Source organism: Mirounga leonina, unplaced genomic scaffold, assembly GCF_011800145.1.
Source record: "Mirounga leonina isolate KUSES-001 unplaced genomic scaffold, KU_Mleo_1.0 Mir_93, whole genome shotgun sequence".
In the NCBI taxonomy this organism is placed as follows: domain Eukaryota; kingdom Metazoa; phylum Chordata; class Mammalia; order Carnivora; family Phocidae; genus Mirounga; species Mirounga leonina.
In genome coordinates this window covers 36,971,891-36,987,129 of record NW_023270854.1, presented here as the reverse complement: position 1 = coordinate 36,987,129, position 15,239 = coordinate 36,971,891, and the positions used below count along the sequence as shown (strand labels likewise).

Here is a 15,239-nt window from a genome sequence, read left to right as displayed (position 1 = left end):
CAAAAAGCAGATTTGAAACCTCAATAGAACTTGCTATGATTGCATTATTAACCATATTATTCGGTTTGGAATTGCCTGGTTTGATTAATAATGTTCATGACAAAATCAGTTTGCCGCTTATTATCAGTTGTTCCCCAGGTATGAGTACAAACACTGGTCTGAAAAGCGGAAGCACGCGGGTTGGTGAGCAGGCCTCCAGCTACAGGTACTTAATTCAGGGTGTGACGTCGCCTTTTCAAGACCCCTCTTCTGAGCGGCGCCGGCCTCCTCTCTCTCGGGTGGGGCCCAACAGCCCAGCTCCTTTTGGCTGGCACTTTATTCCATGTCACCAACTCACTCTGGCTTCCAAGGGCCCTAACCCGCGTGCCACCTTCCGACCACCCCGCCGACAGGTCACCTCGGACCAGCCCGGACGTGTCCTGGGCTGGGGTCTCCACCTGCCCTCCGCACCCTGGGGAAAGGGTGATGCTGGCCCGGCTCTCCCGGGTGGACCAGCGGAGCCGCGGCGGTGGCAGACGGCGAGTCACGTGGGGCAGTGGGGGCGGAGCGCAGCCGGCCGGGTGGGTGGAGAAAACAAAGCCCCCAGCTGTCAGTAGAGGAAGGAGGCGACAGCGCCGGAGCAGGTGAGTCAAGTGCATTTAAAGCGGTACCGCCCTGGCGCACCCCGACACCTCCCGCCCTGGCGCAGTCCCTCCCAGGCCGAGCACTGGCCGCGCCTCCTCCCGCAGCCGGGGGGGTGGGGAGGGCTGCAGTGTGCGGGTCGCGGAGCCGGCGGGACCCCGGGTCTCCGTGCCCGGCAAGAAGTTGTGCAGGGGTCGGCGCCGCGGCTCCGGGGTCTGCACCCGCCGCGTTCCCGCGGGCCGCACCTCTCCTTCGTAGTCCCAGCGCTGCGCACGGGGAGAGGGGAGGGAGTCGGACTGCCACGCTGGCAGAAGCAAAGTGGGTGAGGGCCGGGGCTCTCCAGGACGGGGACACTTGGCGCTGGTGCAGAGGGGGCTTGGGGGTGCGCGCCCGACGAGCGCAGACCTGGAGACGCCGGAGCTGGGGCGCTGGGACTGAGAACCGAGAGCTCTGGCTGGGGCCGCGCGCTTCGGGCAGACCAGGAAGTGCGGCGCGCTGGCGCTTGCGGGCAGGGGATCAAAGCCTGGACCCCCCGGGTGCTCGGCCTCCGGCTGAGACGAAGCCCACTGCTCCCCATTCCGACTCCGGCTCCCGCTGGTGCTTCTGACTCCCGGGACCTGGGCTCCAGGTCTGGGGAAAAGAGAGCGGGTTGTGATTCTGAACCCAAGGGGCTCTTCTGCAGAGAGCTCCCTGGGCGCAGGGCGAGGGCTACTCAGTGACTCCCCACTCTGCTTCGGTAGGAAATTCTTCAGTCCACCCTTAGAAGGGCTGCGCCCAAGCCCAGAAATGCCACAAAGGGCTGGACGGAGGAGTGGGCACAGAAAGACCTTCCCTCTGAATCTGGAGCGCTCCGTAATGCAGACTTTCAAATCCCGAAAGGGCGAGTGGATTTGGTCACCCCTTGAGTCACTCTGCGAGTCCCGTGCCAAGTGCCGCCCAGCGCAGAAGGCAGAGCTATCACCTCGGAGGAAGGGGCGCTGTAGCCATTTGATCAGGAGGAGCCTTTGTCTTAACCCCCAGTCCCTTTCTGCTAGTCTTCGCCGGGTCAGTAGCGCGTAGAGTAATTAATATTCCGAACATTAGCCGTCCCTTCACCTCTGCACCAGCCAACACTGCTGTCCCCTCCCTGCGGGTTTCTCCATCACTTGCTCACGTCCCCTCTTCCAAAATCGTGGAACGTGGTCCAGACCCGCTAAGCAAGAGGAGGTCACTAAACGCACTATAATGCAGTCATGTAAAATCAAGGGTTAAGTGTTCAAACCTGCACCCTCCCTCCCGCGAGGAGACGGAAGAACTTTCTTGATTAGCATAGTATCTACCCTGAGGCCGCGCTGCGAGGCGGCGGTTCGGTCCCAGCAGACGTGAAGCGTGCAGTCGCGTCTTGACTGTGCTTTGACGCAGCACCTGCTTCTAATCTGAGAGGACCCGCGGCTTGCAGCTTTGCCGATCAAGACTCTGGAATGAAACAGAACAGAGATCAAAAGGTAACAGAAAGAATTGCAACATTTGAGATGCTTCTCTTGAGCACTAAATTTAGCTAAGTTTTTAGTAAGCTAAGAGGGGAGATGGTCCTTGTCTAGACAGTGTCCCTTCTAAAAATGTCCCCTTGCTTTGCTTCGCTAGCCTTCTTTGTGGCTGCCAAACTGTTATCAGGGACCATGTGTCAGTAGATGTCCAAGACAGGTTGGGAGGCCACCAGGTAGTCATTAGTTAGGCTTAACTGGTAGGTTTCACTTGCATGAGAAGAGTGACGCTTCTCCAGTGCGAACCTTCCCAAACTTTGCTGCCTATTAGAATTAGAATGGTGTGGAGCTTTGGAAAATCCTGATGTCCACATGTCATCCCAACTCATTTGAGTCGGACTGTTTGGAGATGAGAGCCAAGCATCGGGTTTGTTATTTGTTTTATGAATCTGCAGGTAATTCTGTTGTGCAGCAAAGTTTGAGCACCACTGACGCAAAAAAAAAAAAAAAAAGAAAGAAAGAAAGAAAGAAAAGAAAAGAAAAAAACTTCAGTGGCCAGCAGCTGCAAGAGATGCTAGACAAGATGCCAGTTTAACTACTTGGGCGGGTGGGGAAAAAGACGCTGAAACTGGAGTGTTGCTGACGCCCTAGGGCGGGGGATTGTCATGCAGCAGCTTGGCTGGCGGTGACACCTGCCACATCATCTTTCACCCTCGCTTGCCTTAGGTCCAGTTCTTATTGGAGAGATCGAAGTTCACTGTCATGCATGGTTTCTGCACGGTTGTTAAGGAGACGGGTAGAAACTTTCATTCCCATGATGACTCACGTGCACAGGCAGTGGGGAAACCCAGCAGAAACTAACTGGGAGCAGCCTGGTGAGTCAGCAGGCTGCACTCCAAGGCGGAGCCCCGGGAATAGGAAGTAATTACATCCAGTAGCTTATTGACGCGCACTATTCCACTCCTTTGAAAGCATATTTGAATATCTGATCAGGATATGTTTGCTTGTAGAAGCCGATCCCTTTTCCAGCACCCTATTCTACCAGCTGCATTATAATGCTCTCTCCTGTTGGAAGGGGAAACGCAAAGCCAACTAGACATCCTGTAATTTCTTTGGTGGGAGGCATATTAAAAAGATAAAAAAGCTGGAGAGTGCTGCGGGCTGGTTTGGGTTATTTCAATTATGTGAAGTAGAGAAGATGAATTTGTAGTACATAGATTTTGAATACAGAAAAGTCAAATACTGCTTGATTACACAGTCAGTAGTGGATTAAAGGATCCATTTAAATAGAAATGGTTATACTAACATTTTGCAAGCAATTTTGTTTGCTACTAACCCACAATTTCTTGCTTTAAAAAACATTTCCTAAGGTATACATGACCCTAATAAGAGAATCTGTTTTAAAATGAATACAGATTATTAAATAAGCTTATTTTTCTTATTTTTATTACTATTAACTTCCATTTTTATACCTCTCCTCTCTTCAGTATTCTTTATATTACCACGACTCTCTCTGTCATTGCCTGCAAGCTTCCTTCCCCATTCTGTTTCTTTAAGGGGGAACAGCAGTGCCTGGCACACAGCAAGGCTTCAATGTTGTCAGCTATAGAACTTGGTTTGAATCTCTCGTAGCCCCTGTGTACCCTGCTTGGTCTTCTCTCCTAGGGGCCTTTGGGTCTGCAGCTCCCATAGCACAGAGCATAAGACCTTTCATGGTGTGGATGCTACTTGTTTATACTGAACATTATGAAAAGGTGGGGAGAACATTTGTAAGCAAAGCATCCTGAGTACATTCAGTTTTGTTATTTTCCAAGACAGACATTCTGGATATGGAGGAGCCGAAGGTCTGGTTCAGTTCTTAAGTGCTATAAAATGGTAGCTCATTGTTTGTTCATTTACAGTTTTACATATAACAGTTTAGCATTGTTTTTAGCATAAAATGATTCAGTTAAATCAATTTAACTAGTAATTGTTACTCTCATGGATCGAAGATTCACTTCACAAGTTTGTTCTCTGCCAATTATTATGGAAAAAAAAAACAAATATCCACCGATGTGGATGCCTAAAGGAATTCATGAAGCTAGGAGAGTTATTTCAGAGCACGGGACAAATAACACGTTAATAGTTAAACAGCTTTTATTGTCATTGGCCTTCATTAAAAATAGCACAAGTATATTTAAATAGCCAGAATATTTAAAAATGAGAAGCTGGTTGGGTCTTTGACAGATGCCACCAAAAATACATGTTAATAAGAATTTCCAAAGGCCAAAATGATGTAAATGAACCCATTCTCAGTTCTGTGTAGCTTCGAAGAGGCACTGGGGATGCACTTCTGAAATTCCCATCCCTTTTTTGGGAGGTGTAAGATACTGAAGGCTGAAATGTAGTCTAGAAGACAGGGTCTAATCCAGATTAATCAGAAGCTTTCATCAGAGGATGGTGTAAACCTAGTGCTGTAGTATTTACAAGTAGGCCAAGAGTAGTGAGGTAGAAAGAAGGCATGCCATCTTGATTTTAGAAACTTTTAAGTTTTTGAGAACAGATGAGAATCATCTAGTTTTTTTTTTACCTTAAATTTATACAGCCCTTTGGTCTTTTTTTTTCTTTTAAGATTTATTTATTTATTTGAGAGAGAGAGAGAGCATGAGTGGGAGGGGCAGAGGGAGAGGGAGAGAGAATCTGAGACTCTGTACTGAGGGCAGACCTCGAGGTTGAGCTCCATCTCGATCTCACGACCCTGAGATCATGACCTGAGCTGAAACCAAGAGTTGGAAACTTAAATGACTGCGCCACCAAGGGTACCCCCGCCCTTTGGTCTTATTAACATATCAGGGCCTAAACAGAACTAGGTGGATAGAATTCCCATGTGCCAAAAAGCACAAGTCCAAAAATTAAATGATACTCCAAAGTGGCGAGAAACCGGGTGCTGACTCCTTGTCCAGTGTCCATTATGTCATGCAGCTGTTTCTTGAACAGGGTTGGATATAATCTTGCTTGGAGGTTTTGGCCAGACAAGTTCAGTTCTAATTCTCTGCTCCCTCCTTCAAATAGGAGAAACTGTTTACATACATCATGCTCTCACATAGTAATCAACCTTTGGATTTGGCCAACGTACAAGAATCTAGCCATCATTAGCTGGTTATCCAGATAACCAAAGTAGGAAGTTTCAGAATCTTTGCCCAACTCATAGAAGCATAAACTCTCTTGTTTGAAGGGCCCTCACAGGTTCATCCCACCATCCAGCAAAAACGCAAATGCCCTGTATAGCATCTTTACTAAATAGTCCTTCAGTTTCTGCTTCTGGGTCTCCCTCACCTCACATTCCATCCACAGAGCATTCTCTGCAGCCTTCACCACTGAAGACCACAGAGAATAAAATCCTACGCTCTTATATATTTACCTGCAACCCTCTTAAACACTTAAAGTGAATTTATTCTCCTGAATCAGGAAAATCTGGCTCTGGTATTTCAAATCTATTCATCACACAAATTTTTTTGCTCCAAATTTGCAACGCTAAATTTCAAGAGAAGTCTTCAAAATTGTGATTTGTTATAGCAGAGTTCTAGAATACGACTATTGGTCAATCTCCTCCCAGCAAATCTCATCATCTACATACTTCAAAAATGACTACTGACACTAGGCTTGCGTTGAGTTGGAGCCTGTGGATCCATCTGTTTTGGAGTCAGCAAACTATGGCCCACTGTCTGTTGTTGCCTGTCCTGTGAACTAAAACTGGTTTTGGTCTTTTTTTAATGGTTGAAAACATAGCCAAAGAGGAACCTTATTTTGGGATCCTTAAAAATTGTACAAAATGCCAGCTGCGACGGTCACAGTGGTATAATGGCACCACACCCATACTTACTCACTTGCCTCTTGTCTATGGCTACTTGTGTACTCCACAAAGCCTAAAATACTTACTGAATATTTACATACGACGTTTGCACACCCTTGATTTGTTCCCATTCAATATACTTCAGTTATAAATGAGAATTTGCTCACTTAAAGCCCTCGTCTTTTTTTGGTTTTTTCCCTTAAGAAAAGGGAAAATAGGGGCGCCTGGGTGGCTCAGTCGGTTAAGCGACTGCCTTCGGCTCAGGTCATGATCCTGGAGTCCCTGGATCGAGTCCCGCATCAGGCTCCCTGCTCGGCAGGGAGTCTGCTTCTCCCCCTGACCCTCCCCCCTCTCATGTGCTCTCTCTCATTCTCACTCTCTCAAGTGAATAAATAAATCTTAAAAAAAAAAAAAAGAAAAGGGAAAATAATTTGTTTCCAAACATAGGTAAACTAATCGCTCAAGATAGTTTCATTTCATATTTCCCTTGGGTGTGTGTGTACTTTGCAAAAGCAGTACTTTTCTAAATAACGTATGAATTTTTGTGATACGGTAAACTGTAAAACTTCTGAACCTTAACAGGCCCAAACAGTGCAGTGCTAACTTACATCAAGCTATGTCACCGTTTCCAGTGCCCCAGAAAATGCGAAAACCCAGCCTTGACAGCAAGCCCAGAGGGACACTTGCCTTAACTCTTTAGCAGTAGGAACTTCCTTTTTCTCTTTCCTAACCTGTGAGGGCAGGTTTGTTGTTTTGTTGGTTGTTGCTTATTTGATTTAGTATATGAATATGTAATTTGAGGATTTATTCAGATTTGAGATTTTTTTTTTTAAGATGATTTATTTGAGAGCAACAGGGCGAGAGCACAAGCAAGCACAAGGGTCAGAGGGAGAGGGGGAAGCAGACTCCCTGCTGAGCAGGGAGCTGGAGGGAGGGGGCTCCATCCCTGGCCCCCTGGGGTCATGACCTGAGCCAAAGGCAGCTGCTTAACCGACTGAGCCACCCAGGCGCCCCAGATTTGAGATTTTTCATTGACTGTCACTTTATACACTTAAAACATGATGTGGAAACTTGCTGTTTTTGAAAATAGCACTACTCTTCTAAAGTATACATTTAAGATCAATTGCTCACTACTTAATAAAGGGAGTGTTCATTAAATAATAAGCAGATTTTCATATAGTCACTTACATGACTAGAGGCTGGCAATATGCCATGGACAATTTAGTCTGCAATTTCCAAATTCAAAAACAGATCAGATTATGATCCAATAATTCAAATGATTTGCCTTCTGCCCAAGGCTGGACAGATTACTATTAAGATTCTAGAAAGAATATTTGAAAGAACAATAATTACATTGATAGGAACTTGTCTTACTTTTTTAAGTGTGGCCTCATAAAGTTTCCTTCAGTTAAGAGAATTTCCTCTTTTTGATGACTTGTTAACGCCACTGACTGCAAATGAGTTTCACTTAAGATTAATAGAGCAATTTTCAGGGTTATATATAACTGGTCCTCTTCATCCCTTCCAAAATCAGTACAATTTAGAAACCTACAATTTAGAAGCCAAAAATGGTGGTTGGGGTTCCTTTTTCACTAGATCAAACAATGCATTATAAATAATGTAAAGTTTGAGGTACCTGAGATCAGCTAAATAATTTCTAAAAACAAAACCAAAAAAAAAATAATAACAAGGGTATCTAACCCCATCCTGGGACCATTGGTAGCAATGGCATGTAGATATCTAACTCCCAAGGTGACTTAACCCCCTCCTGCTCCTGATGGAATAATGGGGAAGAAGGATGAAGGGAGACAACTGAAGACAGATTGTAGAACCAGTTGAAGTGAAAAGTAACTTTCCTCCCTTACCATAAATTAGATTTCATATTTTATTAACTACATTTCATTTAATATAGCTTGTGCCATATATATATATCACGTGTATCTCTCTCCAAAGTAGTTCCAAAATTAAACAGTATGGAGGGTCCTCAAAAAGTTAAAAATAGAACTACCTTATGATCCGGTAATCACACTACTGAGTATTTGCCTGAAGAATCTAAGAACACTAATTCAAAGGGATATGTGCACCCCTAAGTTTATAGCAACATTATTTATAATAGTCAAGATATGGAAACAGCCCAAGTGTCCATGGATTGCTGAATAGATAAAGAAGATGTGATACACACACACACACACACACAGAAATACTATTCAATGTGCAAAAGAATGAAATCTTGTCATTTGCAGTGACATGGATGGCTCTAGAAAGTATAATGCTAAGCAAAATAAGTCAGAGAAAGACAAATACCATATGACTTCACTCATATGGGAATTTAAGAAACAGAACAAACAAGCAAAGGGAAAAAAAATAAGAGAGAGAGGGACAAACCAAGAAACAGACTCTTTGTTATAGAGAATAATCTGATGGTTACCAGAGGGGAGGTGGGTAGATGAATGGATTAAATATATGATGGGGATTAAGGCAAGTACTTGTTGCAATGAGCACAGGGTGATGTATAGAAGTGTTGAATCACTATATTGTACACCTGAAACTATTATAATGCTATATGTTAACTAACTGGAATTCAGTTATTTATTTAAGGGAGAGAGAGCAAGCATGTGAGGGGGGGAGGTTGGGGGTGGAAAAGGGACTGGAGGAGAGGGAGAGAGAGAACCCTAAGCAGGCTCCACACCCAGGGCCGAGCCCCACATGGGGTTCGATGTCACGACCGTGAGATCGTGACCTGAGCAGAAATCAAGAGTCAGATGCTAAACTAACTGAGCCACCCACGTGCCCCATAACTAACTGGAATTAAAATAAGAACTTGAATTAAAAAAAGCAGTTCCAAAATTAAGAACCTTCTTAAACTAATTGGATTTTACTATATTTTTATGGAGGAAGAAATTCATAATATTTAATTGATTAAACAGGGGCAGAACACTCAAGCATTTTGCTAACAGGTCAACCTTGGTATTAACTTAGAATTAATTATAAACAACATGGCAAGAATGACTATTAGTATTTGGAGTTAGTAAGAGAAAGGAAAATAAGCCAGAAAAGGCAGGTAGAAAATGAGGCAATTTCTTTTAGTTTTGCTAAAGCATCTGAAGCTTTTTATTCAATGTCGTACATAAAAGTAAAACCAGAGGACCAGATTACCCTCTTTAAGTAAAGGCTGTTTTCAACAACTGATAAGCAAGAGGAGAGAGTGTGCCTGCAACCACCTTACACTTTCCTTCCTTCTTTCAAAGATGATCTTCAATCCAATCAGCCTGTCAAAATTGGATCTATTAAGAAGCACCTTTCTTGATTCTAACCAAGAAACCACTATCTCCATTTTCCCACTGATCTTCTTCAGTCTTGGAAAGTGGAGAAGAAAAAGAGGGAGCTAGACAGAAAACCTTTCTGCTTTGTTCCCCCTGGTCCTTCCTCTCCTACCCCCCCCCGCCCCCCCCCAGCCCCCCCCCCCCCAAAGGAAACTGCTGATAGAAGACTTACTAGTTTCACTTCCGGCTTGACTTATACCGTAATTTTTTTTCTTTAGTATGGTCTTCTGGGCACAAATATTCTAAAAGGAGTTTCCACACATCAACAGCAGTAGTAACCGCGTGCTGTATGTGTTATTGGCAAATCCAGAAAGCCGTTCTCTGTGCAGTTGGAATGTTTAAACAACCCTGTTAGTGGGTCTGTTCATTCTCCATGTCAGCGTCTGTTCTCTCGGCCCTTCAGCGATAGTTAGGATCTGGAAGGATGTGCGTTTACCTCGGGTTGCGAGGTGAAATACAGGATGACCAGTTAAATCTGAATTTTAGATCAACAATGATATTTTTAGTATAAGTATATATTACATATATGTGTTACATGGGAGTACACTCATACTAAAAAAAATGAATCTTTTATTTAACATAAAAACTTAACTGGGTGTCTCATCATTTTGGTTGTTTGAAGTTTGGTTTTATTTTTCTTTTCTCTTTTTTGTTTCTGCTTAATTTGCAACCCTACTTTTATCCCACAATAAATCTCAAAATGCCTCGCTTTCCCTGTCTGTAAAATATCTGATCTGAGACTATATGTCCAAGATAATAAAGTAGAATGTCTGAGCTGCCTTCACCCACTAAAGAAAAAATCAAGCCATTATCTGAAGTTTTCTGCACAACTTACCTAATTAAGAGGAGATCATGAAAAGTAAACCCAGAGCTAGAAAATTAGCAATCTTATTTTGTAAGATATTGTAAGGTACTTCCTATTCTTTCACAGACCTTCTAATAGAATAGATACATCGATGGGTAAATTATTAGCAAGTGGAGTACTTGAGAAAGCATCAGTCATGTCCACATGACATTACTAATCAAAGTCCCATGATCTCGAGTGATTCCAAGGAAGTTCATTCGCAAGGGATTCCAGTGATGCCTCGCTAGTCTAGTTGTGTGAGCTCCCAGAACCTGCAGCTCAGCATCCCCTAGGAACATCTTAAAATGCAGAATTCAGGCTCCACCCCAGACCCTCTGGATCAGTCCTCACTTCAACAACATCTGTAGGTGATTCACATGCACAGGGAAGTTGGAGAAACCCTGAAGCAGAGGATTGACATGTTCACACATAAATTGACCTTTTGGTTTAATACCATGTTGAAATAATCCTTAACAAAACTCTCTTTAACACCTAAGAAGAAATCATTTCTTTTGACCAAATATCTTTGATATGCAACTATTTCTATTTTCTTCTTATGAGGATCCTAAATGACAATTTCTAATATTGTTTTATAATGAACATATTTAACAAGATAAGACAAATATAAGTTCGAAAAAGACTCATAAGGACTAACTGGACAGCCTGTTATAAATAACATTCTGGTTTGTCCTTCATTAATAACCCATAAATTAGGTGGCACATACCTCCTGGCCCTCAAATCACCAGTAAATCTCTTGTGTTTCTTCATTTCGTGTATTGTAAGTTTCATAAGAATATTTATATGCCAACACCACACCTGTACCTATTTGTATCTAGGTTCCTTTAAAACTGAACGGAGGGCATGTAGTTTGAGCCTATGGCAAATTCCAAACTGCTCTTGTGAAATTCTGAGTTTTAAAAAGTCATAGATAGGTTTCCATAGATTTTAATTCCTTTTGAGTTTGAAATCCTCACTTCCTTATGCCTGCCCACCTGTTTTTTAGAAGTTACAGTCTTGTGGGGCACTGGGGTGGCACTCAGTTAAGCAAACCGACTCTTGGTTTCAGCTCAGGTTGTGATCTCGTGTCGTAATCTCCGGGTCGTGATCTCAGGGTTGTGAGATGGAGCCCTGAGCCAGGCCCCTCACTCAGCGCAGTGTCTGCTTAAGACTCTCTCTCCCTCTCTCTCTGCCCCTCCCCCCCCAAATAAACACATAAATCTTAATAAAAAAAAAAAAAGAAGTTAGTGTTGTATCACAGAAAAAGAATCTGGAACTGGAGCAAGAACATCAGAAAAGCCTGATGCTTAAAACTAGTTCCGCTGCTAAGTGACTGGGTGTCTTTGGAGATGTTACTTAACGTCTTTAATCAACATCCCTCAAATTAAGTTTTCTCATCTGTCAAATAGAGACAGTGAAGTCTGGCATTGTCTCATAGGATTCTTGTAAAACTCAGATAACGTGTGAGTCTTTATGAGGACTCTATTATGTATAGTCACACAGTCATAAGATTTGTTTAATGGTTTTCAGTTAGGGCTGGCGGTGGACTAAATATTATACGTGTATTTTCCTGCAACACACCTAATTTGGAAGAAAGGTGATCTTAATTTTAAGAGTTCCATTTATGCACCGGAAGGGAACCATAAAGCATATATCTTATAGACTTAGAGCTTATGGCTCTATGTCCTCAGCAACCACAACCTTCCCTTCTGCTCCTCAGAAACGTAAAGTTCTCCCCCTTGCCTGGGACAGTGACATGTTCTGGGACACCAAGCAATGAATTCCTCATCAGGGTGCTACTCTTCACTCTGTGAAGTCAAAAGACACAACGTTTGGTGTTTTTTCTTCTGTCAGAATTCCATATAATTCCTCCATTTTTTTCTAGGCAAAATTTACTAATAGATTACAAAAACATGCTTTGATATTTTTAATTACTCACCTCTTTTTCTAAAATATTACTCCTTCAAAAACACACATCTTTATGTAGTGATCATAACCGAGTCACTACATAATTGTTGCAATCAGTTACTAAGTAGCTCTGTCTCCAATCACGTAATCCCAAATTGGAGGAAGTCACGTGGTCATTATGTCAAAAGACACCCCAGTACAGAATTCCCCCCACCAGCAAATGGAGGAGAAACTAATTTATCTTTCTGCTGGTGTTTTAATAAATACAACATAAGGGGCGCCTGGGTGGCTCAGTTGCTTGAGCGTCCAACTCTTGATTTAGGCTCAGGTCATGATCTCAGGGTTGTGAAAAGGAGCCCTGCGTTGGGTTCTGCACTGGGCATGGAGCCTGCTTAAGATTCTTTCTCTCCCTTTCTGCCCCATCTTGCACTGGTGCATACTCTCTCTCTCTCTAAAAAATAAATGAATAAAATAAAATAAATCATATCTTAATAAAGCTAAATTTTAAAAATACAACATAAGACACATTAGCGAGAGTTTGAAAAAGATGAGGGAGGGGCATGAGGGGAGCCACTTCTAATCTTTCCACCTCTGTGCAACTATTACAAAAAAAAGAATTTCCCTTTTTGTGTAAAGCTCCTATTGACTGTATTCACATTCAACAATATTTCACATAAACATTTTCCTTAGCATGTTGAATGTTATTTCCCACATCCAGCATAATGTTTCTAGCTTCAATGTCTTTGCACGTTTTTCTGCCTGGGATGTCTTTCCCTAGTGAAATCAGGCTCAGCCTTTGTCTTTGAACTCAGGTGTGAGTTCCTGGAGGTCCTTGCCGCGCAGAGTGCGCTCCACGGACCAGTGGCGTCTGCATCACCTGGGAGCATCCTATAAATGCTGAAGCTACGCTTCCATCCCAGACGTTCCCAATCAGAATCCGTACTGTAGTTAAGATTCTCAGGTGTTATGGATTAACATTTGAGAAAGGTTGTTCTGGAAAGCCTTTCCGAACCACCTAACCATGACTTCCCCCCACCTCCCACAGGCCCGCCCACCCATCCAGGATAGGTCAGGTGACTCACTGCGGTTTGCCTTTAATTCCCCACACATGGGCCTCCGCAGCACATAAATTGGTCGGAGATGGGGATGGACTCGTTTTGCTCTTCACGTCCCCAAGTTCGAGCGCGGCGCTTGGCACGTAAGCTTCAATATTTGGAGTTGTTTTATCACTTTCTGACACCGCGGCTTTGTAGATGAAAAAATACAGGTGAAAATTTCTTTCATGCTGGGGAAGTGGAGAGTCAGGTAGGACTCTCTGGGTCACTGGTCCGCAGTTTGAGAGTCCCCTATAATTGTAGTCTTTACTGTGGAAAACATACGGGGGGTTGGGGGGAAAGAAATGCTTCTCTGCGAATAATTTCTGAAAGTCCACTATTGGAACTTGACCCTTTTTGCTTAAGGTATTTAATATCTGTTACCAATATCTCTGGGAGAACCTGCACTTTACACTCAACCTCTCCGGTGAGCAGCTAGCAGATTTTGTAAGCATTTGATAAGACCTAGAGATAATGATTCTCTGACCCAAGAAGATAGGGCGTTCTAGTAGGTGTGAGGGAAGTTAAATGGTGGAATGCTGCGAAACAACTTCTAATCCTGACAGATGTTACAATAGGTTTTATCTTGAATCCTATCATAGATTGCTTTTCCGTTAAAAAAAAAAAAATGTGTTCTCTATAAAAATCTCAGGATAGGACATTTCCCGCGCCGCCCCCCCCCCCCCCCCCCCCCCCCCCCCATCCTGCCTTTCATCTAGTCGTCCTTTCAAAGTGAACCACTGATACCCTGGGTTGCTTTGTTTGTTTCTCCCCAGATACTGGTTTTAACTGTAGACAAAGTGCAGGTCCTTCTACAATGAGGTTTCTGAACTCCTACTAAAATTAAACAGCTGAACTATGGGAAGCTTTCTCTGTGTTTAGCAACCGCTTTGTCCCTTCATCGTGGAAGGAACGTTCTGTGAACTTGAGGATGGACAATCTGATAGAGGGAGGCTCAGCCCAGGAGGCTACTGTTTTGAATTAGCAGAAGACTGATTAGGGCTTTGGAATCAAGTTGTACCCAGAAACAAGACATGTCTGTCCTGCAGGGCTATTGTTTGTCCTATGTGAAAGGAACAAGAGGCTCCTGGTACTGCTTATCAATGGCTCTCACAATCAGCCTCCTAGAGCACGAAGAGTATAACTACATTCAAGAATGTGTGGCTTCTTTTCCCCTTTGGGAGTCTCTCGCTGTGCCGATCCCTCACCATGGACACAAGCTTGAGTTGTGAATCTGAGTTGGGTTTCTCTTGCGGAAGAGTATATTAAGTTGTTTTTCTCTCCTAAGCTGCTTATGAGAGTGTCGGTGATGATGCTATTCACAGTAATTTGCCCAGACAGGGACCTTGGGTGGGGTTTTTAGCAGTCCTTTGACACCTTCAGAGTGTACCTAGTTGAGCAATCTGACGCAGGTGAGCCATGCAGAATGGGAAGAACAATTGTGTTCTATACACTGTGACCTCAAGCCTAAGTCCACTTGAGTCATATTTTCCCACAGGGTTTGTGGCCCATCCCAAAGGAATGAGATTTTTAACACCCTATTCTTGTGAAGTTTAGTGTGGTAAGCCTTGCTCTTGGAATCTGAAAGCCATGGGCATTTTTTGGTTTTTCACATTTGGGGGAGCTTGTTTTTAAATGTTAAGTAGTTAATAACTTTTTATTAATTCCATGTGCCTTTGGGAGACTTCTCTACTTTGATCTCCCTATCTGAAAAAACTGCAAATTATCTAGTAATGATCATGAATAGAGGCTCTAGAGATTAAAAAAAACAAAGAGGAAATTAAAATTCCATTTGCAAAGATTTAAAGTGTTAGAGAAATGCTAGTCAAACCAAGAGGAAGCAGCAACATCTACCAAAACATTCAAAAGGAAAAAAAAGCATGATTTAGGAGTTCAGACAAAGAATGTTTGTCTTAACCCCCTTAAACAATGATCTTTTAAAATCTTCGCAAGTTAGGCATACCACCATTCCCACTATTCTTATTAAGCCAACTTAAATCGATTGTAGGAGGACCTGGGTCTTGTCCCAGCTCTGCTTAAAGTGCAGTCCAAACCGGTCAATCCACCTGTGACCTCTAGCTGCCTCAACCGGGAGGGTATCTTACCTTTTACCTAAGATTTCCCCCATGAGAAATCTCAGCACTCCAAAAGGCAGT

The 15,239-nt window shown here is 43.4% G+C and overlaps 1 protein-coding gene across 3 annotated transcripts in view; it reads left to right on the top strand.

Moving 5' to 3' along the window:
* The first annotated feature begins 566 nt into the window (after positions 1-566).
* The window catches only part of MAPRE2 (microtubule associated protein RP/EB family member 2), a 153,474-nt gene continuing 138,801 nt past the window's right edge, over positions 567-15,239 (top strand). The window contains exon 1 of one of the 3 annotated variants that reach the window (XM_034995929.1): positions 567-623. Coding sequence is in view for 1 of the 3 variants with exons in the window: in XM_034995928.1 (XP_034851819.1) it covers positions 2,082-2,105 (24 nt within the window). In the remaining 2 variants the exon portion in view is untranslated. Of the gene's footprint in view, positions 624-1,406; positions 2,106-12,841; positions 13,188-15,239 lie in introns of those variants that run through there. The other 2 variants (XM_034995928.1, XM_034995930.1) reach the window with 2 other exon arrangements.